We start from the raw sequence: 26,337 nt of genomic DNA on the forward strand, positions 1-26,337 counted from the left end.
AGTACTAACCTATTAGTAGTTTGACTAAGAACTTGAACTGTTCAGTAATTTTTTCTCCTGGTCATTGTATTTTGCAGGATTTGGATTCAAAGAGGATGACTGGGAGTGGTCGTGAAGTGAATGGAATCTACCTCCTGGATGTGCTTCCTCATCAGGGTCATCTTGTCAGCAGGGATAGTGAGTCAGGGTCTGTGAGTCAGATTATGCTTTGGCATAATCGTTTAGGTTATTTGTCTTTTTCTTCTTTGAGTTTCTTGTTTCCAAAGCTTTTTGAGTCTGTTAATTTGTCAAGTCTGGAGTGTGAAGGTTGTCAACTTGGAAAACATTGTAGACATTCCTTTAAAGCTAGTAATAAAAGATGTTCATCTCCTTTTGATGTTATTCATTTTGATGTGTGGGGACCTTATCATGTTCCTTCTATGGGTGGTTATCGATATTTTCTCTTATTTGTGGATGATTTTTCTCGACATTCTTGGATTTACTTAATGAGATCCCGAGATGAGGTACCATCCTTGGTAAGGCAATTTCATCAGATGGTGCTAACACAGTTTGGGATACGAATAAAGGTGTTCAGATCAGGCAATGCTAGAGAATATTTTGAAAAACATCTTGCTTCGTATCTGTTACAATATGGTGTTGTCCATCAGAGCAGTTGTTCCTACAGTCCACAACAGAATAGTGTTGCAGAGAGGAAGAACAGGCACATTGTTGAGATTGCAAGGAGCATGATGGTCACATCTGCAGTTCCAGTTTGTTTTCGGGGTGATGCAGTTCTCACAACAGTCTTTTTGATTAACAGGGTGCCCTCCCGTATACTTGGATTTAGCACCCCATTCAGTCTCCTTTTTCCTGAGGGGGAGATGTTCCATGTTCCTCTCAGAGTGTTTGGATGTGTTTGCTTTGCACATATTCTTGGTCCTCATCGTTCGAAGCTTGACCCAAAGGCAAAGAAGTGTGCCTTCTTTGGATATGCAGAAAATTAGAAAGGGTACTGCTGCTATGATCCAATCTCTAGGAGTCGGTATGTTACTATGGATGTCACCTTTTTTGAGTCCACATCCTTCTTCTCGAAGAATCCTTCTTAGGAGGAGTGTTTTGGGGAAGTGAGTGAGTAGTCTATCCTTGAAGAATCCTTCTTAGGAGGAGTGTTTTGGGGAAGTGAGTGAGTAGTCATCCCTCTTCCGGTTTCAGTTCCTGTGTCCACTACTGCATCTGATACTCCTATGTCACCTACCTCAGCACCTCCCTTGCGTCCTGCTTCTCAGCGTTACTCATGACAGAGACTCCACTGGGAGGTTAATTCAATTGCAGCAAAACTCACATCACTTCCTATCGGTTCCTTGGATACTCCAGATTCAACTGACACGGATTCAGGTATTCCTCTTGATCCCTCTACTATTTCAGTTCCCATTGATTCTACTAATCCCATTACAGATAACCAGGACCTTCTTATTGCTCTCAGAAAAGGGAAGAGAAAGTGTACTGCTCATTGTATTTCACAGTATTTATCCTACAGTGGACTTTCTCCTTCCTACCGTGCTTTCGTTTCCTCTCTTGACTTTGTATCTATACCCAAGGGTGTCAGTGAGGCTCTCTCCAAACCTAAGTGGAAGACAGCTATGCAGGAAGAGATGGGAGCCTTAATTAAGAATCAAACATGGGAGATTGTGGATCTACGTGAGGGCAAGGAGATTGTTGGATGCATATGGGTTCACACACTCAAATATAAGGCAGATGGAAGTATAGAAAGGTATAAGGCCACACTTGTTGCGAAAGGGTACACATAGACCTATGGCATTGATTACTTAGAGACCTTTGCACTTGTTGCAAAGATGACTTCTGTTTGGATACTTCTTTCTCTTGCTACCACATACTCTTGACCCCTGTTTCAACTTGATGTAAAGAATACTTTCCTAAATGGAGATTTGCAAGAGGAAGTGTATATGGATCTTCCTACTGATTTTTATAGTGATGCTAAATAGGGAAAGGTATGCAGATTTAAGAAGTCACTTTATGGTTTAAGGCAGTCACCCATAGCATGGTTTGACAGGTTCAGGAAGGCCTTGGTTGCTTTTGGCCACACTCAGACTCAATCTGACCATACCCTGTTTGTGAAGCGGAGGGCATCCTTGGTGTCAGTCCTAATTGTTTATGTGGATGATATTGTTGTCACGGGGAATGACCTAAGTGAGATTGACAGTTTGAAGAAGAATCTACACAAGGAATTTGAAATTAAGGATCTTGGAGAGATTAGGTACTTCTTGGGCATTGAAGTTGCAAGATCAAAACATGGAATATTTATTTCTCAGAGGAAGTATGTTCTGGATCTTCTACAAGAAACAGGGATGCTTGGAACAAAGGCAGTCAGTACTGCTATTGATCAGAATCACAAAATTAATGCATCAGAAGGTGAGCTGGTAAAGGACATTGGGAGATATCAGACTTGTGGGGCGTCTGCTGTATTTGTGTATGACAAGGCCAGACATCTCCTATGCAGTGAGTGTGGTGAGCCAATACATGCATGCCCCACGAGTCCAGCATAGGGAGGTTGTTGACATGATTCTTGCTTATCTGAAGGGACACCCAGGCAGAGGCATACTATTTGCTGATTATGGACAGTTGAAGCTAGAGGCTTATACATATGCTGATTGGGCATGGTGCCTTGATGACAGGAGACTTACTTCAGGAATCTGCACCCTTGTTGGGGGTAACCTAGTCTCGTGGAAAAGCAAGAAACAAACATGGTGGCAAGATCAAGCACAAAAGTAGAATACAGGGCCATGACACATGGAGTTTCAGAACTTTTTTGGATCCATTCCTTGTTAGGAGAGATTGGTGTAAAGGCAGGAGAACCTAAGATGTTGTATTGTGATAATCAGACAACAATTAACATTGCCCATAACCCAGCTCAGCATGACCGGACAATGCACATTGAAGTGGATAGACACTTCATCAGAGAAAGGGTGACTTCTGGGGAAGTTTGTTTCCCATACATTTCTTCTGATCTGCAGCTTGCTGATGTTCTCACAAAAGGTGTTGCAAGAAACAAGCTGGAGCATGATCTACACAAGTTGGGAATGTTTGACATTTACTCCCAACTTGAAGGGGAGTGTTGAGTTGGGCCGATTTCTAGTTATTGGGCCCAATTATTTATTTCATATTTTTAAGTTGTTAAGTTAGGAAGTTGTTGGGCTTTAAGCCCATTAGTTTATGTTTTTAAGTTGTAACTGTTCAGCTACTTAAGTAGCCGCCCTACTAAGGGCATTCTTGTAATCTCTTATTCTTTTATGTTGAGTATATAATATAAAGAGAGGTTGGCAGCCAGAACTAATTCAATTCTGGTTGACATCCTACTCCTTTTCTTCTCTACTGCTGAAACTCTTCATTTTCTTTTTCTTTCTCTTCACAAGGAATTTATCTAAAACTGCAATCAGTGATTTCTACTATAAATGATAAACTTTTGTACAGTTTTCACTGACCTAAACTAAATAAGAATTTTCGTTTGTAAAATCTTTTAAGCAATTACTCATAATACTAAAATTCTTCTTGGTGCCCTGTGGATGATTGTACAGAAGCTCTTTGTACATGGGTGTTTATAAAGTTGATATTAATTCAATACTTACTTTTTTCAAAAAAAAAAAAATCTGATATGAATATCAGGATAGGGGTGCATACAGACAGGATCATGATCCAATTCTAATTCGAATTTGATCCTATTTCTTGATCCAGATATCCCTCTGTTGGATTTTTGGATTGGATTGGATTGAGAAATAGGATCCGTTTAATAATTGGATCAAATTTGGATCACCCCTACTGATCCAAAGAATCTGGTACACATTATTTATAAATATATTTATATTGTATTTTTTTAATTTTAATTTTTATATTATTTATGTTTTTTTGTAAAAAGACATGTATATCCCCATTTTGTTTAAACTATATATGACAAAAATGTTGAAAAACATGCTTGTGTTTTTTTTCTTTGTATAGACTGCTTTGTTTTTTTCCTGTTAATAATAAAATCAGATTCAGATATCTGACATTCTTAGCAAATTCGAATTCAAATCAATCTTTGTAAGATCCATCGGATCTTTGTATCAGATGTAGGATTTACATTATTGGATTGGATTTGGATATACCCTGATTTGAATCCGATCCGATGATTCCGATCCACTTGCATCCCTATTTCAGGACATGGTGCTGTTATAAATCCATAACCAAATGTAATACCTAATTTTTTAATATATTTTCTACCTTTGGTTACTATTCCATAATGTAAATACTTAAGTGATATTATGAATACATCTAAGATGTTGCATGTGTTTCTTGTGATTGCGAGCAGGATTCAGTAACTGTTGTAGGATACCCACTTGGAGGAGACACCATATCAGTGACAAAGGGGGTGGTGTCACGCATAGAGGTTTGATTGGTTACAACTACTATCATTTTCTATAATGTCTTTTTATTGGTAACTTGTCATTAATTTTATTAATATGTGAGAAAGAATAGTAAGTAAATACAACACAATTGGTGAAGGCAGTACCTAGCACACCCCTACATTGTTTTATGTTCTGCCCACAACCTAACCCTTTGTTTGACCCTTCTATACATTACATCATTCCATCGCTGTATCCTTGGTTTCCCAAGTTACAAGAAAGAAAAGAAAGATTGCAGAAAAAGAAGAAGAAAGGAGAGAAAGAAGAAAAAGATGAGGAAGAAAGGGTTTAGAATGGGGTGAGATTCAAAATCATCTCAATATATATATATATATTGAAAAATGAAATTGAAAACCAAAGAAATAAAAAAATAGGGGGAGTATTGTTGTAAGTACTAATACACCTCTACCGATACACAGGTGTATTGATACTTTGAACCATGGGTTCAATACAGTAGTTAGCAATGTTTGTGTTGATTAATCCCTAACAAATAGGAAAATAATAAAAAGAAATTAGTACATAAACACATAAAATGAGTATTCTAGTTTAATAATGCCTATTTTATAATTATAATGCCAAAAAATTAAAAATATAAAAGTATTTTATAACATAGTGCACAAAACTACTTGGCGACTGGGCAAGGTGAGCCTCCAACGGTGCCTTGTCGCCTAGGTACCCGCCTTGACAAATATGTTGTTTGCTAATGATGTTTTAATTGATGAAACCAATGAAGGATTAAATGCAAAATTACGTTATGGGCAAATACCTTAGAATTTAAGAAGTAGGGATAAAATAAAACAGGGGGGAGATTAAGGAGATGAAAAGGGGCATTTGTAAAGGATAGCCAAATCATTGATCAGATTTTAAGTGCAAAAGAGAACCATAATATGATGGTGGCATATTATGGTAAAAAGTGCATGCAAGAAGAACATCAGCAAGAAGAAAACATGGGAGTTGGGTGATGGGGATCAAGTAAAAAGTGCATGCAAGAAGAAAACATGATGGTGGCATAACCATAATATGATGGTCACCCATTGTGACCTGGGTGATGGGGATCAACTTAAGGTGTATCAAAAGAGAACCAAAGCTGCTCCCATGCTTATTTGGCATCATTATGATGATGTGGGGCCCACATGGGAGCTGGATTAGCAATGAATCAACTTGGGAAGACCCTAGAGTCTTCAATCCACCCTAAGATGCTCTGTGTGGTTGGATTTTATGCTGAACAGGACTTATTTGACTTTCTTATATTTCTAGACAGCTAGGGTATTTTTGTAATTTTGCATGTTTAGGGGGGGGGGTGGGGTGCTTATGTTTGGGAACAGGTCTTAGTCAAGGTTCGAAATTTCAATACGTATCTGGATGTATCGGCCAATACGTATCCTATTGGGGGCTTCCCGATATGCCCCTATAGGGGGTGTTTTGGGGTTTAACCTGGTTCAGGGGGTAGACAGGCCTTAAACCGACCCCTCTGAACCAGGTTTATAAAAGACTAAAAAAATAGGAGAAATGAGCTTCGATACAAGCTGATACACCCCTACTGACATATTTTGAATCTTGGTCTTAGTCTAGTAATTTCACTTTGTTTGGATTTATGTTTGTAATTGTTTGGGGCAGGTTAGTCTAGTCTAGCTAGGGATGCAAACGGATTGGATCGGATTCGAACCAAGGTATATTTGAATCCGATCCGACACTGTTAATTGCAAATATGATCCGACCCAAAGATCCGGTCGGATTTGATAGACATGGATCTGAATTTGAATCCGATCGGGAAGTCGGATATTCGGATCTGATCCGATCTGTTTTGTCTTCTTTAAAAATTAATAATTTATTAAAGAAATAAAATATACCAATTTAAATAAAGAAATGCAAAAAATACAAGTATTTTTTAATTATTTTCATATATATACATGTTTTTATTAAAAATAAATAATATAACAAATTTACAAAAATACAATATAAATAATATATTTATAAATAAATAAATAACATATATACATGTATTATTTATATATGTTTATATATATATATATATATATATATATATATATATATATATATATATGGCATATGTATCGGATCGAGGGGGGAGGGATTGGAATCTTGGATCGGATCTTGATCTAATCCATTTGCACCCCCAAGTCTAGCTCCTTTTTGTAAATGACTTGTTGGGCAAGTTAACTTGGAGGGAAAGTTTCTTCCTTTGAAAGCTTCTTTTTAGTAAGCTTGTGTGGCTCATATGAAGACAGTTTTGGCTAATGAACAATGAAGGCTTCTCTATAGAATTTGGTGTGATTGCCAAGTTGGGGGTGTGATTGTCCTCACCCTTAGGTGTGATTGCCTAGGGTTTTCGTCTTATTTCCATCTCTTCTCTTCTTTTTCTGGTAGTACTTTGTTTGTGCTACACATCTAAACCTAAGTTGGCTGCAAGAATAGTGCTGAATCACAAAGATCCTGCATCACTGGGTGACCATCATATTATGGTTGCATACACCTGCCCCTCCGTAGACCCCACATTGGTGGGAGCCTCATGCATTGGGCTGCCCTTTTTTTATTTTTGTTGAATTGAAGTGAAACAATATAATGGATTTCATGCACCATTTGCCTGACACAAAACCAATATATTCAAATGTCTTAAATTTCAGCTTCACAACTGCATGCTTCTCCAAGTTGGTTTATATTTGCAAATAAAATCTGTTTCACATCTAAAAGAAACATGCTCTGCACTTGGATGGAGGTATTTATTTTCAATTAAAGATGCTCCATGCCAAGTTTTTTTTTTTTTTTTTATTGGTAACCATGACCTTTTATTAATATGTGAAAAGGAATGGAATACAAATCTCAGAGTACTATATTGGTAATTATGACCTTTTAACATGTCCCAAATGCAGCTGATTACTGTTAACCTCTTGTTTTGATAACACATCTGTCACCCCATATGCAGATCTCAGAGTACATTTAAATTATTTTCTCAGTACAGCATCCAACTTTCCTACTTCATAATGCATCCATATTTCCGTGGGCCAAACCATTCTTCCTTAGCCATCCCATAATATTTACGAGTCTCCTACCAAAAGATTGCTGTATATAAGAGATTTATCCAGTTGATGTCCTTGTAGTACTACTTCAAGCTCAGCTCAGATTGAGTTGCCATATAAGTCCTAAACCCCCCTTATATGTCTCATAACATATAAGCCCTGAATATGTAGTAAGAATGACTCCCTCATAGTTTCTAAACCCCCCTATTCCTGAAAATCTGGGGTTTCCCAGACTGTGTCCATTCAAGTTCAGCTTGATTGTGTTATGAGATAGAGGCTTCCAAGGATGGTTGTGGGAGATTCTTGCTGAGGAAGATGTTGCCACTTGTCAACTTCTGATAATTTAATTGATAGAAAAAGGTTGGAACACCTCCAAAATTTTAATCCAATATGCTATGTTAATGGCAATTATGGTATTTCATAAAGAGCATTGGAGCTACAAAAAAATTCTTTGGTATTCTATAAAGAACATTGGAACTACAACAAACACAACCTCTCTCTCTCTATCTTGATTGATCAAGAAATTTATCTTTTCGTGAAGTGTTTCTACATTGTGAAATTGTTTTTGCCAAAAAGCATACAAAGATTTAGCTTGTTCCATTTTGTTCTATCAGGTAACATCATATGCTCATGGAACATCTGACTTGCTAGGAATTCAAATTGATGCAGCAATAAATCCTGGTTTGTGGGTGGCTACATGTGACTATTTCAGGATTATGATCTTTTCTTCCTGTGATTGGTTTCTTCAGACATCAATGTCTTATACTTGTTATATTATAGGAAATAGTGGTGGCCCTGCATTCAATGACCAAGGGGAGTGCATAGGGGTTGCATTTCAGGTAGCTTTCTGTTATACACTCAATGTTCTTGCATAGAGAAAGGGGAAGGTTAAATGATTAACTAAACCAATTACGACAATGTTTTCCTGGTTCCATATATTCACTGAATCTGAAATCGTATAATCAGGGCACCCCATTATCCAATGATAAACATCTTGAATATTACTTGATCCTTATTAGGTTAAAGTAAATGATCCTCGATATATTTCTTGGAAGTCTGTGAATTTTTCTTTTTCTTTTATATTTATATATTATATTTCTGACCAGGCATTCCTTTTAGGTTTTCAGATCTGATGAAGCTGAGAATATTGGATATGTGATACCCACTACTGTTGTGTCTCATTTCTTAGATGACTATGATAGGAATGGAAAATATACTGGTGAGTTGTTTTCTTGAACTAATTTATACACATTTTTTGTGCAGCATGCTGGGTATCCATGCACAACCCAACCATATATGTTATTCTGGATTTTACCTCATGATTTTTATGTCTGGGTTTTTGCATTTAATCTTTCTGTTGTCTCTTCTTGAAGTTTCAGTCTCTCACTCACTCCCTGTATTGGTATTCCATTCTTAAAGTCCAACATATTTGAAACCAATAAGTATCGTTCTTATAGTTTCTTTTGACGAAATACATTCACCATGATAGATGTGATTGATATTTGAATTATCTTGGTCCATGCTTTATCTTGCTTTACCATTCTAATATACAATCATGAAACAAAAGAGAGAGAGGGAGGGAGAGAGATGGAGAGGGAGCAATGTTTTAAAAGGCATGCCTCAGAGAGGTGGAGGAATTGAGGGAGAGAAAGAGAGAAAGATTTGCATGTTTTCTTGCAAATCTCGATAGTGGCTCCAATGCATAATTAGCTTCTAAACTAATAATACCAATGATCTATTGGTTTTTGACCAATGGTTTAAATCCTTGAAAGCAGGGGAAGAACCCCAACAAATTACAAAGGAGGAAGCTTGTCACTATACAAATGATCCAAATACACGCCGCATTTTGCTAAGCCATCTGCTGTATGATTGTGTTCCCTAGGAATCCAAACTAATTTTACATTTAAACAGTTCAAAGAGTCCCTAGCCTCTGCCAAATAGTGACTCAGTCTCCAAGGTCCCCCCTCTTTGTCTCTTAACCATTTTATAGTATTTGCTGAATCACCTGCAATGATTAAATTCTGGATTCCCAATTCTTTTTATTTTTCTGATTCCTGTGAGAGCAGCCATCACTTCAGCCTTTGTGGAATCAGACAAACCAATTGGACCGCTGAAAATCCAACAAATGTTGCCCCTTTCATCCCTTACTATGCTTCCAATACCAGCTAAGCCAGGGTTACCTAAAGCACTTCACTGATGGGATCGGGACGTCTTAAGGTTGTTTGATGGAGGTGAGGGAAAAACAGAAAGGGGTAAGCATCTCTATTGGGATCATTGACTGAGAGTCCTTTGAACAGATCTGAATTAACCGTCCGAAGGTTGAAAAGGCAAGTAATGCCTGAAATTAACTCCTCCAGGGGCCTGAATTTGTTGTCAAAGAGAGGTTTGTTTCTTTCATCCCAAACTCCCCACAAGACCGCATCTAGCACTGATTGCCAATAAACTTTACCCTTTTACTTAAACCCGTTCCTTGCCATTGATGCAGAAAGTCCATAACGTGTTCTGATATAATCCAGCTGTAACTTGCCATTTTCAAGAAATGGAACCAAATCTTTTGGGTGAACTTGCAGTGAAGAAACATGTGATCTGCTGATTCACCTTCGCTGAAGCATAAAATGCAAACATGAGGAGAGATGGACAATATTCCCAAATACATTTTCTGTAAGAGATCACTAGTATTTACTTTCTGGAGACAAGCTTTCTAGACAAAGAAACAGACTCTTGAAGGGATGTGGATACACCAGATCTTCTTAAATGGAAAAGAGGAATGCTGTTCATCAGCAATCAAAACCTTGAACATAGACTTAGAAGAGAATTCGCCAGTAGGGTGAAGGGTCCAGATTTGGGTGTCAGAATAGGAGGGGGAGATGTAGGCTTCTTTAAGGGTCTGAATTAAGTCTATTAATTCAAAAATCTCCGGGTCCCTTAGAGGTCTTCTGAGTAGTTGATGGTTTAGGGTGTTCTTTAACAGTTTGGTCTGGAAGGCAGGAAGAAATAGTGGCTTCTTGGTCAAGGGTGAGGTTAAAAAGTCTAGGGAATGAGGCTGCAAGGGTAGTTTCTCCCCCACCAAAGGTCTTTCCAGAATTTTATTTTAGAACCATTTCCCACTTTATATCTTATAAAAGGAAAGAAAGAAGTATGGGTGGAGATGATACTTTTCTAGGGATTTGTGGACTTTACCCTGTTCAAATGGAGATTGCTATCCCATCCATTTACATTTGATCCATATTTGCTTGAGATGACAGCTGTCCAAAGAGCATTGGGTTCTTTAGGGAACCTCCACAGCCATTTACCTAAGAGAGAAGAATTTTTCTCTTTCAAGTGTCCAATTCCCAAACCACCTTCCTCTTTAGGATTGCATACTTGTTTCCAACTGACTAAGTGGCTTCTCTTTTCCCCACCTCCTTCCCAAAGAAAGTTCCTTTGAAGCTTCTCAATCTGATTTCTGACTTTGGTTGGAATCTGGAAGACTGAAAGGAAATAGATTGGCAAATTTGCTAAGGAGGCTTTCAAGAGAATAAGCCTTCCCCCTTTTGAAAGATAACACTTCTTCGAAGATGCTAGTTTCTTCTCACATTTCTCCACCACTGGCCTCCAGAAGTTGAGAGGTTTTGGATTCCCTCCAAGAGGCATGCCTAGATAGGAATTAGGAAATAGGAAGATTCTCCTTTTTACACCCCAACATAGATTTGAAGCTTTCTAGAAGTTCCTCTCCCCCTGAGTTAAGAGCTACTATACTACTTTTGCAAAAGTTAACCCTCAAGTCAACGATAAGCTTGAAACATTCAATTATCCTTTTAGTGTTTTTGATGTTGGTTATGGAAGCATCCAAGAACAAAATTATGTCGTCAGCAAATTGTAAATGTGACATGTGAATCTTGTCCCTTCCCACTTCAAATCCTTTCACCAAATTATGAAGAATAGCCTTATCAAAGAGATAGTTAAAGATGCCAATTACCAAAATGAATAGAAAGGGGGAAAGCGGGCAACCTTGTCTGAGACCCCTACTAGCAGCCTTGAAGTAACCTTTCGCTTCACCATTTATCAACACTGAAAACCATGAAGAACCAATACAGCCTTTAATCCACCTGATACATTTTCTACCAAAGCTTCACATCTTTAAGAAATTTAAAATACAATCACAATCCAATTTATCATACTCCTTTTCCAGATCTAGTTTGACAAGGACCCCTGGGTTCCCAGAAGATTTTCTGTCTTCCACATACTCATTTGCAATTAGAATGCGGTCCACAATTTGTCTCCCTTTTACAAAAGCAAATTGGTTTGGGGAAATTAGATCTTCTAGGACTTCTTTTAGTCTTCTGGCCAAAACCTTAGCCAACAAACTTATTGGTCTAAAGTCTTTAACTTCCAAGGCTCCCCCTTTCTTTGGGATGAGGCAAAGAAAGGTTGAATTTAGTCCTTTGTTAACAATGGCAGAAGAGTGGAAGTCCCTGAAAAAATCCATGAGATCTGACTTTACTATTTCCCAACATTGCTGGAAGAAAAAAATGGGGAAACCATCCAGCCCCAAAGCCCTATCCCCATCCATACTGAAGACTACCATTTTAACTTCTTCCTCTTCAAAGTTTCTTTCCAACCAAACCCTCTTTTCAGTTGATAGAGTTGTGCCTTCCCATCTGTTCAATGTAAATCGGTTATTACTATCCTTGGTGTACAGGTTTTTGAAGAAGAAAAGAAGGCTTCCTTAATTTCCTCTGGATTCTCCACTTCCCTTTGGTTCAATTTCAACTTAGAGTTGAAGTTCTTCCTACTCCTTCCTGAGGCATAAGTTTGGAAGAATCTGGAATTATTATCTCCTTCTTTCAGCCATCTCACTCTTTATCTTTGTCTCTAGGAAATTTCTTCTCTTCTGACCAGCTATTCCCATTCCTTTCTCAAATATGCTCTTGTACTTCTGTTTAAAGCATCAAGGGTACCGTTTTGTTCTCTACCATCCAACTCCTCCAACTCCATGAGAATTCTTTTCTTCTCTTCTTCAACAGCTTTAAATTCCTCTCTCCCCCAAGCTTTAAGGTTTCTCTTTAGAACTTTTAATTTCTGTAACAACCTGAAACCAGCCCAGCCCTCTACTTTGCAATCTTCCCACCATGATGCAACCATTTTGCTGAAATCTTTGTGAGGTAACCAGAATTTTTCCAGTCTGAAAGGGGTCTTTCTTTTGATAATTCTATCAGTGTTAAGCAAGATAGGCCAGTGATCTGAAATACATCTTGGGCAAAGTTCTTGGCAAAGGTTGGGGGATCTCTCCAGCCAGTCCTGAGAAAGCAAAAATCTGTCAGTCTGCATAACTTATGGCATTTTCTTGCATATTTGACCAGGCGAAGAGTCCATTATTAAGGGGGAGGTCACACAAGTTGTGTCTAGAAATAAAATTAGAGAAGTTCCTCATACTTCTGATTGGGGCTCTTAGTTATTTAAAAGGCGCGCCTAGGCGCACAGGCAAGGTGCATTTTGGGGTATGCGCCTCGCCCAGGTCCTAGGCGCACCCGTTTCAAAAGGCGCATTTTGGGGTGTGCCTAGGCTGTGCTTGGTGCGCCTTGTGCCTCAGCCCAGGCGTGCGCCTTTTTAAAATTTTGCGCTTTTTGCCTTTTTTTGAGTTTAACAGTTGGGTTGGGGTTCTGCCCCTAGACCCCCGGCCACGCCCCTTGAGGCAAGCCCAAACAAGTCTATGTTAGGGTTTCAAATTCTTACTTCTCACATTAAAAATAATGATTTTATAGCTTTAATTGCCTTTTAAGAAGATATTTTATTAGAAAGAATGAATGAACAACATTAGCAATAGGGGGTTCTCGATCGGATTCAAATATCATTGCATATTTCCACAATGTCTCTAATTTTTACAATATTTCCCCTCAACATTTCTGACATATGTCCTATATTTTGGTAAGTGACATTTCCATCAACATCGACATTTTAAACCTCTACTAGAAGGGGAGAAATAGAAGAATCTTCGATGGTATTGGAAGAATCATCAATGATTGTATGTGTCATTGGGAAACACGATATTGGATAGCATTATTCTACATCTAGAATTTAAAGATGTCCAGCGAAAAACTTTTGGGTCATCCTTTTGGACCATTTTAGAACTGCATCAGGAAACCTTAAGTTATTGTATTAGTTCTCAAATGTTTTTATTGTAAATCTCTTATGGCATCTCACCACCCTATTGAAACCTTGTACCTTCTTTTAATATACTATAAAAAAAAATGATGGGTTGGGGGTAAGCTCAGATTGGCCTTAACATGACTCCAGATGGAACCTATCATGGGTCAGCTTATTCTTACCCAAACCTGACCCTACCCTAATAAACATAACATAGAATCAATAGGAACATGCTTCCCACTATTTTGCCATTTCTATTTATTTGTTGCTGTATTATATGTCAACACTCTTGTCTAAATAGAGAGAAGAACAAGAATAATCTTAGAGGTGTCAAGAATGAATGACCCCCACCTCAAAGAGTCTCTTATATATTAAAAGATATGTACAATTACAGGAATGCTCATATAGGGCTAAAAGAGAAAAGAAGAATAAGAAGTATAAGTAATGTACAACATGGACTATACTAATAAGATACATCAAGTTATAGTCTCCGCACCCCCCTCAAACTAATGCCTAGACATAAGCATCGGTTTGTCTATAAGAAAGAGATGTCAAACTCTAGTCTTAGCTTTGGTGAAGATATTAGCAATTTGCATGTCTAAGGCTACATGAGGAAGCGATATAGACCTAGTAGTGAAGAGGTCTTGGATAAAGTGGCAGTCCACCTCAATGTGCTTGGTCCTCTCATGGAAGACAGGGTTAGATGCAATCTTGATAGCATTCATATTGTCTGCATAGAGAGGAATAGGTGTAGGAAGTTGAATGCCGAGATCCATAAAGAGAGACTGTAACCAAACAATCTTATTGCAAACCGAAGACATGGCCCTACACTCTGCTTCAGTGGAAGACTTGGAGACTATTTGTTGTTTTTTACACTTCCAAGAGACGAGTGAATCACCCATAAAAACACACCACCCAGAAGTGGACCTACGAGTGTTTGGACAACCAGCCCAATCTGCATCAACATATGCTCTCAACTGAATAGGAGAGGAGGAGGAGAACAGTCCCTAGGAAGTTGTGCTTCTAACATATTGAATGATGCGATGAACGACAATCATATGAGGCTGACGAGGAGCAGAAACAAATTGACTAACAACCTGAACAACATGAGAAATATCAAGTCAAGTCATAGTGAGATAAATGAGGGACCCCACAAGCTGGCGATATAAGGCAGCATCAGGAAGTAATGGACCTTCAGATTTAGATGGCTTAAGATTTAGCTCCATAGGTGTATCAGCATGCTTTTCATCATTAATACCAGCAAGTTTAACAAGGTCAGAGGCATACTTCTGCTGACAAACAAAATACCCTCGATCACTACGATGTACTTCCAGTCCCAAGAAATATGTGAGAGGTTCCAAGTCCTTCATGTGAAAGGAATTATGAAGTAATAGTTTCAATTCACAAATGCCTTCAGCATCATTCCCAGTCAACAACATATAGTAGGAAAATGGTAATACGCTGAGGTTGTTGCCTAACAAATAAAGAGTGATCAAAAGAACTCTGGCTATACCCAACAACAACTACAACATCGCGAAAGCGTTCAAACCATGCTCGGGGAGCTTGTTTTAGACCATATAGAGATTTTTTGAGGCGACATACTAAAGAAGGATCACTACAGTATCCAGGAGGAGGCGTCATGTAGACCGTCTCCTTCAACTGACCATGAAGAAAGGCATTCTTCACATCGAGCTGGCATATGGTCCAAGATTGAGCAGCAGACACTGCTAAAAGAACATGGACTGTGGTGATCTTTGCAACAGGAGCAAAGGTTTCTTCATAGTCAATACCATACTATTGACTATATCCCTGGGCAACTCAATGTGCCTTGTATCGATCAAGAGATCCATCAGACTTCAGCTTAATGTTGTAAACCCAACGACTCCCAACAATGGATGCATCTGGAGGAGCAGGCACAAGATCCCAAGTGTCATACTCATGTAAAACATGAATCTCTACATCCATGGCTTCCTTCCAATGAGGGATACTATTAGCTTCCTGGTAGGAGCGAGGGACATCTGTGGAGGATAGGACAACAGACAAAGAGCTATGGTTTAAAGGAAAACCATAGTGGTCAGGAGGTCTAGATATACAAGTAGAACGACGAAGAGGAATAAAAGTATGAAGAGTGTCTGAAGTAGAGGTATCACTTACAGGAGGAGTGGTAGGATGATGATCTGAACTGGGAGGAAGGAGAATCGCAGGCGCAGGGGCTGGAGCACATAACCGCTTGCGAGAGAAGATGAGAAAGTCCTTCTCAGTAGAAGGTGGAGCATCCTGTGAATCAATGTTTGGCAAAATAGAAACTGATGGTGCAGACAGTCTAGCAATTCCAGAAAAAAATGAAATGTGCTCAAGGAAAACAACATTACGTGATGTACGAATGTGACGAATAGAGGGATCATAACAAAGAAATCCTTTGTGGTCAGGACTGTAACCCACAAAGGCACACATGACGGATTGTGTAGACAATTTAGAACATTCACGAGAGGGAAGATGAACAAAGCACACACATCCAAAAACATGAAGCATAGATAAATCTGGAGAACGACCAAATAACTTCTGAAAGGGAGACATATTATCAAGAACTGAGGAAGGAATATAGTTGATCAAAAATACAGTTGTATTGGCTGCCTCTACCCAAAAGGAAGGTGGAGTATGGGACTCCTGCAATAATGTCCTCACAACACTAAGGATATGTCCATTCTTGCGCTCGGCCACACCATTTTGCTAAGGAGTATATGGATAACTTTGTTGCACTTTATTCCATGGTCTTTCAAATAGGATAAAAAATCTCCGCCAGTGTATTCTCCCCCTGAATCCGAACGGAGAATACGCACTTGTGATTGAAACCGAACCCGCACCATAGCATGAAACAACTTAAATGTTGGGAACACCTCAAACTTGTGGCGAAGAAAGTATATCCATGTGTACCTGGTACAATCATCAATGAACGGCACAAAATATTTGTATCCAAGCCGAGAAGAGACAGAAGCAGTCCAGACATCACTATGTATAAGCTCGAAGGGAGAGGTAGCATGCTCAGATATGTGAGGAAATGGTAAGGTATGACTCTTAAGCAACAAGAAACATAAGATGTATCAAAGGTGTGCAAGGAAGGAACTTTATTCTTAATAAGGCCTGAATCAAACAAAAGTTTTAATTTTTCAGAATGTAAATGACCCAGATGTTTATACCATAAGTCCCAAACATTATTTCTATGACTCAAAAAGGAACTAGAAGCGGAGGAACTGAAATAAACTGATGATGCTGCTGTTTGAGGCTTCTCGAACTCCAATGCAAATAGACGACCCACCCTGCGCCCCTTCCCTTTCACCTTCCCAGTGTTCTAGTCTTGAATCAAACATCCAGCCTGAGAGAAGATGAGAATGTTACCTTCATCAATTAATTAGCAAACAAAAATCAAGTTTGTAGTGAGATTAGGAACAAGAAGGCTCTTGGTAAGAGGGAAAGATGCAGTGGGTGAAAGCTTAAGAGACAGATCACTACTACCAATGATGTTTAACTTTTCACCATTGGCAGTAACAGTATGTTTGTGATGGGTTTTAGTAAGATTACTTGGTTGGTTAGGGTAGGCTCCTGTCATGTGGTTGGTAGCTCCAGAGTCAATGATCCAAGTATGAGAAGAAGAAGCACAATAACCGGAAAACTCACTAGGTAAGCCAATAGCAGAAAGAGCAGAAGAAATAGCAGAAGTTACCAGTTGTTGAATGTTTTCCTCAACCATAGATTCCAGAGAATCACCTTTAACAAAAGAATCACCACCAATAGTAGATTTCTTACTTCCATGTGCTACAGTAGCAATGTCAATTCCATAGGTTGATCCTTCCAGCTTTATAGGAATAATATCTTCTCTATTGGAGGCCATTTCAGCAAGAAAACAACAGTCCAGGCACAAGGATATCAGATACAACCAAATTCAGCAATCAAGAACTCAGGGTGACAGTCCAAAAAAGGCAAGTTTTAAGACTGTCAAGTCTAAAACCATTCAAAAATGAATCTGAAGTCTGAATCAAATAAATGGGAAGCAAGAAAACCCTAGGACGACACTAGATCTAGGGTTATAGGTTGATCGAGTCAGCCGATTGAGAGGAAACTGTGATTTACCAACACATCAGGCGTCTTTTTCAAGAATAAGGAGATATCTTGTGCTGATCGAAACAGTCCCTAGAAATCTCCAAACCAGAAACTGAGTGTAGGATTAAGAAGAGCTTGAGAGGATCCTTCAATCTGGAGAGAAAAACTCAAATCGCAGGCTGATGTAGAAGGCCAGAAGTCCAAAAAAAAAAAGAGTTACAGTCCAAAAAAGGAAATTGTACAGTGTTACAGCCCCAAGAAGAAGATCATAACTCTTTCGAAAACTTCACCAAATCAGATGTTGTTTGTAGGTAGAATAGATCAGGCCTAGGTGACACCAGATCTGAAGTCTAAAGCTGTTGCAGTTCAAAAAAGGAAACTGTGCAGTGTTGCCACCCCAAGAAGATCAGAACTCCTTCGAAAACTTCACCAAATCAGATGTTGTTTGTAGGAAGAGTAGATCAGGTCTAGGCGACACCAGATCTGAAGTTTGGCCTCGAACCAATGTCTCACAAGAGAGATCTAACGAAATCTCTCCTGCTGGTTGCACAAAGAAGACTGAACAGAAAAGGGTTGATCAAAACAGCCCTAATATGACAGGATTACTGCTTCTAGTGAGTTTCACGAGAGAGAAAATAGATCAGAGAGCAACCTGCTCTGATACAATGTCAACACTCTTGTCTGAATAGAGAGAAGAACAAGAATAATCTTGGCGGTGTCAAGGATGAATGACCCCCACCTCAAAGAGTCTCTTATAAATTAAAAGATATGTACAATTACAAGAATGCCCATATAGGGCTGAAAGAGAAAAGAAGAACAAGAGGTATAAGTAATGTACAACAAGGACTATACTAATAAGATAGATCAAGTTATAGAGTCTCCACATTATACACCAGCTCTTGCCTTATATAAAAGGAAGAGTTCAACCCCCTTTTTGGTTGTCTCCTAAATTTCTACATTTCCACTTAAAGTTCTACCAAAGTATTTTTTCCTTTTGTGTCCCCCTTTCTATCCACCCATTAAAAGGTTGATTCCAAATCCTCTATGGTTTCTGGATGATACTGGGCCACATCAGCCTGACATGTGAGACCCATGTGTAAGAAGCTGGCGTGGTTTATCATGATTGGCCCAGTAACATGAGTAGAATTAAAAATGTTTGGTTTGCTTAAAAGTTCCATGTTTAATCTAACTCTCTTTCTCAGTTTCTCTCCCTCTCTCTCCACTGCTCTCCACCTATGTCCAACCTCTCTCTCTCTCTCTCTCTCTTTCTCTCTGTCCATTCTTTATAACAGATTGTATGTCCAATGCATCTGCCATGTGGCTAGTAAATGTGAATGCCTGTGGACATGCGCATTAGAATATAGAACTCTTATGAGGATATGCTCATTATACATAATATAATAAACTTGCAATCCTGTTATAGACATGCTTCTTTAATTATTTACAGGTCTTTTAACTCAGCGTTATTAATCACACTAAGAGCAGCCTTGTTTTACATATCCATGGTCTATCCACCATGTAATCCTTTAGACATGAACTTTCAGGATTTCCTTGCCTTGGAGTCTTGCTACAAAAATTGGAGAATCCAGCACTTCGTTCATGCTTAAAAGTGCAATATAATGAGGTATATTTCTTTAGGTAACTCAAACTTGTTATCGTTGTTGTTGTTGTTGTTGTTAAGACCTCACATTACTGGGACAAGGCTTTGTTAAGCTGAGTGTTGTATTGTTTTGGATCAATTATTGGAAGGCGGTATATTGGGAGGAGATAGAAAACATAGAAAAAAAGCTGCTCTGGAATGAAAAAAAAAAAAAAAACTTATCCCTACAGAGATACAAATTAACCCTCATCTTAATCCCTGCTAAGACTGTTAGTGATGGAGTTAATTGGCCTCTAGATCCATCTGAATGAGCTTTTCATTCTGGATATAAAGCTTATATTGCTAATTTCTGATGGTGTGGTAACCAGGAAGGCAGGAACCCTTGTAATTGTCCCACATCCAGCCTATCACTGATCATTTGTTTGCATATCATAATTCCAATTCTTTCATATTTATTGCCCCCTTGACATGTCTGTTACAGGGTGTACTGGTGCGGAGAGTTGAACCAACTTCTGATGCAAATAATGTTTTGAAGAAGGTATGCAAGCACTTAAATATCAAACTACATCTTGACAATCACGAGCCCTACAAGAATGGTTTGTGAAGATAATATGGAAGTATGTGTGCACGTATTTATGCATGTATGGGAAGGGTTAGGCCGTATTATGAAGTTTCCCCAGATGACTAAGTGAACTAGAATCTTCCAAATGGCAACTTAGCTTGGAAATCAAAAGGAGTCTCTGATGGGGATCAACTTAGGGCATATCAAAAGAGAAGCAAAGCTGCTCCTATGCTTATTTGGCATCATTATGATAATGTGGGGCTCACATGGGAGCTATGTTAGCAGTGGATCAACTTGGGATGACCCTAGAGTCTTCAATCCACCTTAACATGCTCTTTGTGTGGTTGAGTTTGCTGCTGGACAGGACTTATTTGACTTTCTTACATTTGGACAGTAAGGGTATTTTTGTAATTTTGCATGTTTAAGGGTTATGTTTGGGGACAAGTCTTAGTCTAGTAATTTCCCTTTATTTAGTTTTATGTTTGTAATTGTTTGGGGCAGGTTTAGTCTAATCTATCTTCTTTTTTAAAGTGCCTTGTGCAAGCTAACTTGGGGGGGGGGGGGGGGGGGGCAAGTTTCTTCTTATTAAGCTTGTAAGGCTCATTTGAAGAACGGTTTTTGGTTAATGAACAAGTTTCTATACAGAATTTGGTGTGACTGCCTAGGGTTTTCATCTTATTTCCATCTCTTCTCTTTTTTCTCTGTTAGTTCTTTATTTGTGCTACACATCTAGATCTATGTTGGTTGCAAGAAGGGCATGTTTCTTCTTATTAAGCTTGTAAGGCTCATTTGAAGAACAGTTTTTGGTTAATGAACAAGTTTCTATACAGAATTTGGTGTGATTGCCTAGGGTTTTCATCTTATTTCCATCTCTTCTCTTTTTTCTCTGTTAGTTCTTTGTTTGTGCTACACATCTAGATCTATGTTGGTTGCAAGAAGGGCAAGTTTCTTCTTATTAAGCTTGTAAGGCTCATTTGAAGAACAGTTTTTGGTTAATGAACAAGTTTCTATACAGAATTTGGTGTGATTGCCTAGGGTTTTCATCTTATTTCCATCTCTTCTCTTTTTTCTCTGTTAGTTCTTTGTTTGTGCTACACATCTAGATCTATGTTGGTTGCAAGAATAGTGCTGAATCACAAAGATCCTGCATCAGTCTCCCACGTTTAGTCCAAGAATAGCCTATTGTTCATTAGGCTAAACTCCAATACAAGGTTGGGTATAGGGCTGATGAAATGTGGAACTGCAGACATGGCCAATCATCTGGTCCCTATCTGATGGAAGGTTTGGATCTGCCACATGATCCCCCCATGTAGCAGAAATTGGTGGGCTCATGCATACATACAAGCAAAAAACAATTGTGTCCTCTCTATTTCTTTCTTTTCCTTTTCTTATTTGAAGGTTTTCCATTATCTCTATGCCTCTGTTCCATTCATTTGGACTTGGGAGGATCAGCTTAGGTGCGGGTTGAGTTGGGCTCTGTTGATAATAGAGTCTGCCCTTTGCTATATTGTTGTTGAGCCCCATCATTTATTAGTCTGTTAAAAGGAAATTAAATGTTAATAGTATTCTAAGAATTATTACAATACTCTGAAAGTAATCTCTGCAGAGTATGTTTTTCCAGGGGGACGTGATTGTAAGCTTTGATGGTGTTCCTGTAGGGTGTGAAGGAACTGTGCCATTTCGATCAACTGAGCGAATCGCATTCCGCTACCTTATAAGCCAAAAGTAATGGTCTACAATCTCTATGCTAATAATTTCTCTGCACGTTTCTCAAGATTTCCACATTTATTTATTTATTTTAGTGGTCATGTGCATTTTTCAGTGCTGCAATAGAGATGCATATAATTAGCAAAAAAAAAAAAAACACAGAAATGCATATTACTATAGCCCAACTCTAGATCCTTCCATGTCTTCTGCTTGATATGTCCAACCTAATTCATGCTTGGGGGGGGGGTCCTTCAAGCAGTCCCATTATGCCTATATTTGATTATTTCATAAAGAGAAAATCTAATGTTCAAGTTGATGGACCAAATTTGGTTTTCTTGGTGATAGATCTCATGTGGTACAGCAATGAAACAAAGTGTTTCAGCAGATAGATATAGGGGCTTGAAGAAAATATTCACTTGGTTTTACCCATAAGATCACTTTATTTATTTATTAATAAGTATCCACCCATAAGATCACTTATGCAAGGAATTAATCCATTTGGGTCATTATAAGTCTTATTCTGTGAAGTAAAGCTTAGTCAACATACAAAGGTAGCTAACTTCATGGCCTTCAACTTGAATGAGGACTTCATTCAAGTGGGCTAGGATATCAAGATCAGCTATTGTACTAGCTGATATATATCCTTTGGATTCTTCTAAGGTTCTGCTCTAACTAGGCTAACCATTGCACTAATTCAGTATCATTTTGAGTATGGGGCCACTGTTGTCCCTTGCATAGGGACTTGGGCCTGGTTGAACCGCCCTTGATTGGGCTATCTTCACACATAGACCTGTTCATGGGCCAGGCCGGGCTGGGCCAGGTTCAAGCCGGGCTTTGTCTCTATATTAACAGAATATACCTAGGCCCAAGCCCGAGCCCAGCCTAACCAGTGGGCCTAGGTCTTGAGCCCGAGCCCGAGCCCGAGCCCGGCCAGAAAATTGGAAAAAGATATTTTTATTCTTTTTATTCAATAAAAAACTGTTTTATTTATATTAAAAGACCTAAAAACCTAAAAAATAATGAAAGATCTCACTATTACTTGAAAAAAGATAATAAAGAAAAAATATATTATATATATTTTATTATATAAATACATTATCAAGTTAGGCTCGAGCTGGGCTTCTTTGAGAAAGGTCGAGCCTGGCCTGAAAAAAGGTCGGGCTCGATGTTTTAAGCCCGAGCTTGAGTCCCTGGGCCTGATATCTTGTCCAAGCCCGACTTAGATCAGGCATGGTCTGGCCGACCCATCGGGTTACCCAGCCCAATCACACAGGTCAGGCTAGGGATGTCAAGGGTTGGGTTAAATGGTAAATCCGACTTGACCCGACCCTATAGAGTTGGATTAGGTTTGGGCTTATTTGGGTTTATGGTCAGGTTATGGTTCCAATCCTTCAATCCAAGTCGAGCTTGGGTCTGGCTACCTCTTACCTGATGGGTCATGATGCCCCTACATATTCTTATAATTTTGCATGCCTTCTAACCCTAACCTTAAAATTTTTTTTGATCAACAGTAAGAGAATTTTATTAGAGAAATGAAAAGCAGTACAAGACTCAATGAGAGGTGTGAGGTGCACCCTCCCAAACTAAAAGCAACAAATTACAAAGAAGCCCAAAACAACTGATCCCTATTAACGTTGTTATGTTTCTTTTGGATTTTTCTTCTTTTACTGTGGAGGAAGTGACATCTTGAAACACAAACCAAATTTCAAGTTAAATTAATGACTATTGGATTTAAAAAATATGTTACAAAAATACAATTGAAAGGCAATGCTTCAGGGTTAGAAAATGCTTGTTATTTAGTTGGGTCAGGTTGGGTTTGGATTGAAATGTTGTAGGGTCAGGTTAAGGTTGCGGTGAACCCATGCAAACCCAACATATTGACATCCCTAGGTCAGGCCCACAAAGGATGGGCCTGGCAAGGATACTCTAGATTGGGCTGCATCAGCTAAGTTGTGCTTAGGTGTATTTTGAGCATATCTACAAGGGTCTACAAAGTGGATAACCAGGATCTGTCCTAGACTTTTTTTTTATTTTTTGCTTCTAGCAATTTGTCCTAAATAGATGGGATCATGGGATTGGGTTTTAGCATGATTCTGTAAAAATTTGTATGGAGCATTTCCATTTCCCTTTTATGTACTCTCAATGATAGAGACCTTTGAATCAAATGATGTTTGAATAATCAGGTTTTCAGGTGATGTGGCAGAGCTTGGTATCATTCGACAAGGGACTTTCATGAAAGTTAAAACAGTCCTAAAACCACGAGTGCATTTGGTATGCCCTTAGTAATTTCTGGTTAAGCAAAATGCATGATTTATGCCTCCTCTGTTTAATAAATCATAATTTAGTCAAATATGCACATTTCAATGTTATGGGTCTCTTAATGCCCTTTGAAGGTTCCATATCACATTGAAGGAGGACAGCCTTCATATCTGATAATTGCTGGACTGGTGTTCACTCCGCTCTCTGAACCACTGATAGAGTATGTTTTGCTGGATTTCTGCAACTTAGTGATAATTACCCTTTATAACTGTTTATATTCTTAATGTATTCTACATTTATAGCATTTCCCAGATGATTTTCAAGAAAGAAATGACATTTTATTTTGTTTTGTTTTTAACAGTGAGGAGTGTGAAGACACTATAGGGGTAAGTTCTACAAGTATCAATAATTCTTTGTGAAGGGTTGTTTCCGCCTTCTCTTGCTTGTGTATTTCATCATCATTTCTATGTATTGTCTCAAATGCAATAATGTCTTGTATGTTCAGCTGAAACTACTGGCAAAGGCACGTTACTCTTTGGCAAAGTTCAAAGGAGAAGAAATTGTGATATTATCACAGGTTATCTTCATGCCTTTTCTGTCAAGAAAATTGGGCAATATTGGTATTCACTCATCTGACTTGTGGGAATGACCAAATGTTTTTGATCTATTAATCTACCACAGGTCTTAGCAAATGAAGTAAATATCGGATATGAGGACATGGGTAATCAGCAGGCAAGTCTTAACCATTTTTTAAACCTTTTTCCCCCATTTATAGAACGAAGTGTTACTTGAGGTGACGAAAGAAAAACAATAACAGGTACTGAAGTTCAATGGGACACCAATAAAAAACATACGGCACCTTGCACATCTTATTGACTGTATGTACTCGTTGCCCTTATTTCCAACCACTTTTCCTTTTCTCCTTGAATTGTTCCAATGTTCTGAGTTGTCTTTGCTCCTGTGTAGCATGCAATGATAAATATTTGATTTTTGAGTTCGAGGACAACTTCCTCGTCGTTTTGGAACGGGAGGCAGCTGCTGCAGCTTCATCTTGCATTCTCAAGGATTACGGGATTCCCTCTGAGAGGTCTTCTGACCTCTTGGAGCCATATGTGGATCCATCAGAAGACAGTGAAGCAACAAGTCACGACCTTGGCGATAGCCCTGTCTCAAATTTGGAAATTGGCTTTGATGGGCTTCTTTGGGCATGAATAAGAAGATTCAATTTGCTTGATATGCTCAGGAATTCTGTTTTGATTCCGTTTTCGTGCAGCAGAATCAAAACCCCTAATCGGTGCCAGAGATATTGTGTGCTTTGGCGACATAATGAGCTATTCTTCATGCTGGTTGTAGCATTTTCTTCCCCATCTGGAAGAAGTTAGAGGCATGAATGTGCACAAATGTTCCTGCAGCCAGCTCCTTGAAAGTGGATATTACAAAGAAGCTGAAACCCTCATTAGATGACCCTTTGAAATTTAATTCAGGCCAATCTATCCACAGTTGGGAGCATAAACTTCTAGCGAAGGTCTCCTGCTCCTTGGAAGCATTGTTGTATAAACATTACCAATTTTTCTATTTGGTAATTTAACAAAACAAATTTCCTATTTGGCGTTTTACTAAAACAATAAGTTTCATTTTTCTTTTTCTACATATCTGGTTTTTCTATTCAGCAAGGAGCGGTATTTGTATCAAACATCTTAATTCGTTTATTTTTGGTAAAATTGCTGAATCCTCCCCTGTACTTTGACAGGTGTGGTTCAGTACCGTATTCCATGCTAATAGCAACTTTCTGATCTACAACACCTCTCCATTATTTCGATGTTAGAATGTTAATCGAAATTGCTGATGTCATCATCTTAACATTTTTATATGTAAAGATTGAGAACACGTGGTTCTACACCAACCAAAAAAGAGTCATCTATATCCTGTTTGAATAGTGATAAAATTTTCAATATATATATTGAAGAAAAAAAATATATATATATATTTCAATAAAAATAGAAAATGTAGAAAATACATAAAATTCATAAAAAAGCAATATTCTTAAAAAAAAACATTAACTTTATGAATTTTATGATCAATATAATAGGGAACGGCAAATTTAGAAGCCAGTGTACCATTCAAACGGTCAAAGTTGGGTATTTCAGTAATTTAACCTAAAACGTGGAAGTTCAAACCCAAATATTTCGGATCAAGATTAGCCATATTGTAGAAGTGCTTTTCGACTTACCGATTTTATCTATTAGTAGATTTGTCAATGGGAGGTACGAACTGCAAACTCACAGACTCAGTCACAGCCCTTGTTCAGCTATTATTGATAAATGGGTAATCAGGGAGTCCGGATCTTCTCCTCACAGCAACCTCATAATATGTCCCAACTGTACATGTTACTTGTGTGTTGTTATTCATAGGAAGATATTCTCGATACATAGTGAGATGTGCTGTGAGATTGGTGTGAGGTGTACACTGTAAGGAGCAAACCTCAACAGACCAGTGGGGAGTACGGTTCGT

The 26,337-nt window shown here is 38.5% G+C and overlaps 1 protein-coding gene across 1 annotated transcript in view; it reads left to right on the forward strand.

The window, feature by feature from the left end:
* Positions 1-25,605, forward strand: part of DEG2 (DEGP protease 2) — a 77,179-nt gene extending 51,574 nt beyond the window's left edge. The window contains exons 8-21 of the mRNA XM_088976725.1: positions 4,343-4,420; positions 8,089-8,155; positions 8,255-8,313; positions 8,594-8,693; positions 19,243-19,322; positions 19,780-19,836; positions 21,482-21,585; positions 23,751-23,838; positions 23,961-24,046; positions 24,188-24,212; positions 24,332-24,403; positions 24,508-24,558; positions 24,644-24,704; positions 24,793-25,605. Of these exons, the coding sequence (XP_088832851.1) occupies positions 4,343-4,420; positions 8,089-8,155; positions 8,255-8,313; positions 8,594-8,693; positions 19,243-19,322; positions 19,780-19,836; positions 21,482-21,585; positions 23,751-23,838; positions 23,961-24,046; positions 24,188-24,212; positions 24,332-24,403; positions 24,508-24,558; positions 24,644-24,704; positions 24,793-25,037 (1,173 nt within the window). The 3' untranslated portion in view covers positions 25,038-25,605. The remainder of the gene's footprint in view (positions 1-4,342; positions 4,421-8,088; positions 8,156-8,254; positions 8,314-8,593; positions 8,694-19,242; positions 19,323-19,779; positions 19,837-21,481; positions 21,586-23,750; positions 23,839-23,960; positions 24,047-24,187; positions 24,213-24,331; positions 24,404-24,507; positions 24,559-24,643; positions 24,705-24,792) is intronic.
* The last annotated feature ends 732 nt before the right edge of the window (positions 25,606-26,337 follow it).

The sequence above is a fragment of the Nelumbo lutea genome, chromosome 3 (genome assembly GCF_056320005.1).
Source record: "Nelumbo lutea isolate HS-2025 chromosome 3, American lotus-T2T, whole genome shotgun sequence".
In the NCBI taxonomy this organism is placed as follows: domain Eukaryota; kingdom Viridiplantae; phylum Streptophyta; class Magnoliopsida; order Proteales; family Nelumbonaceae; genus Nelumbo; species Nelumbo lutea.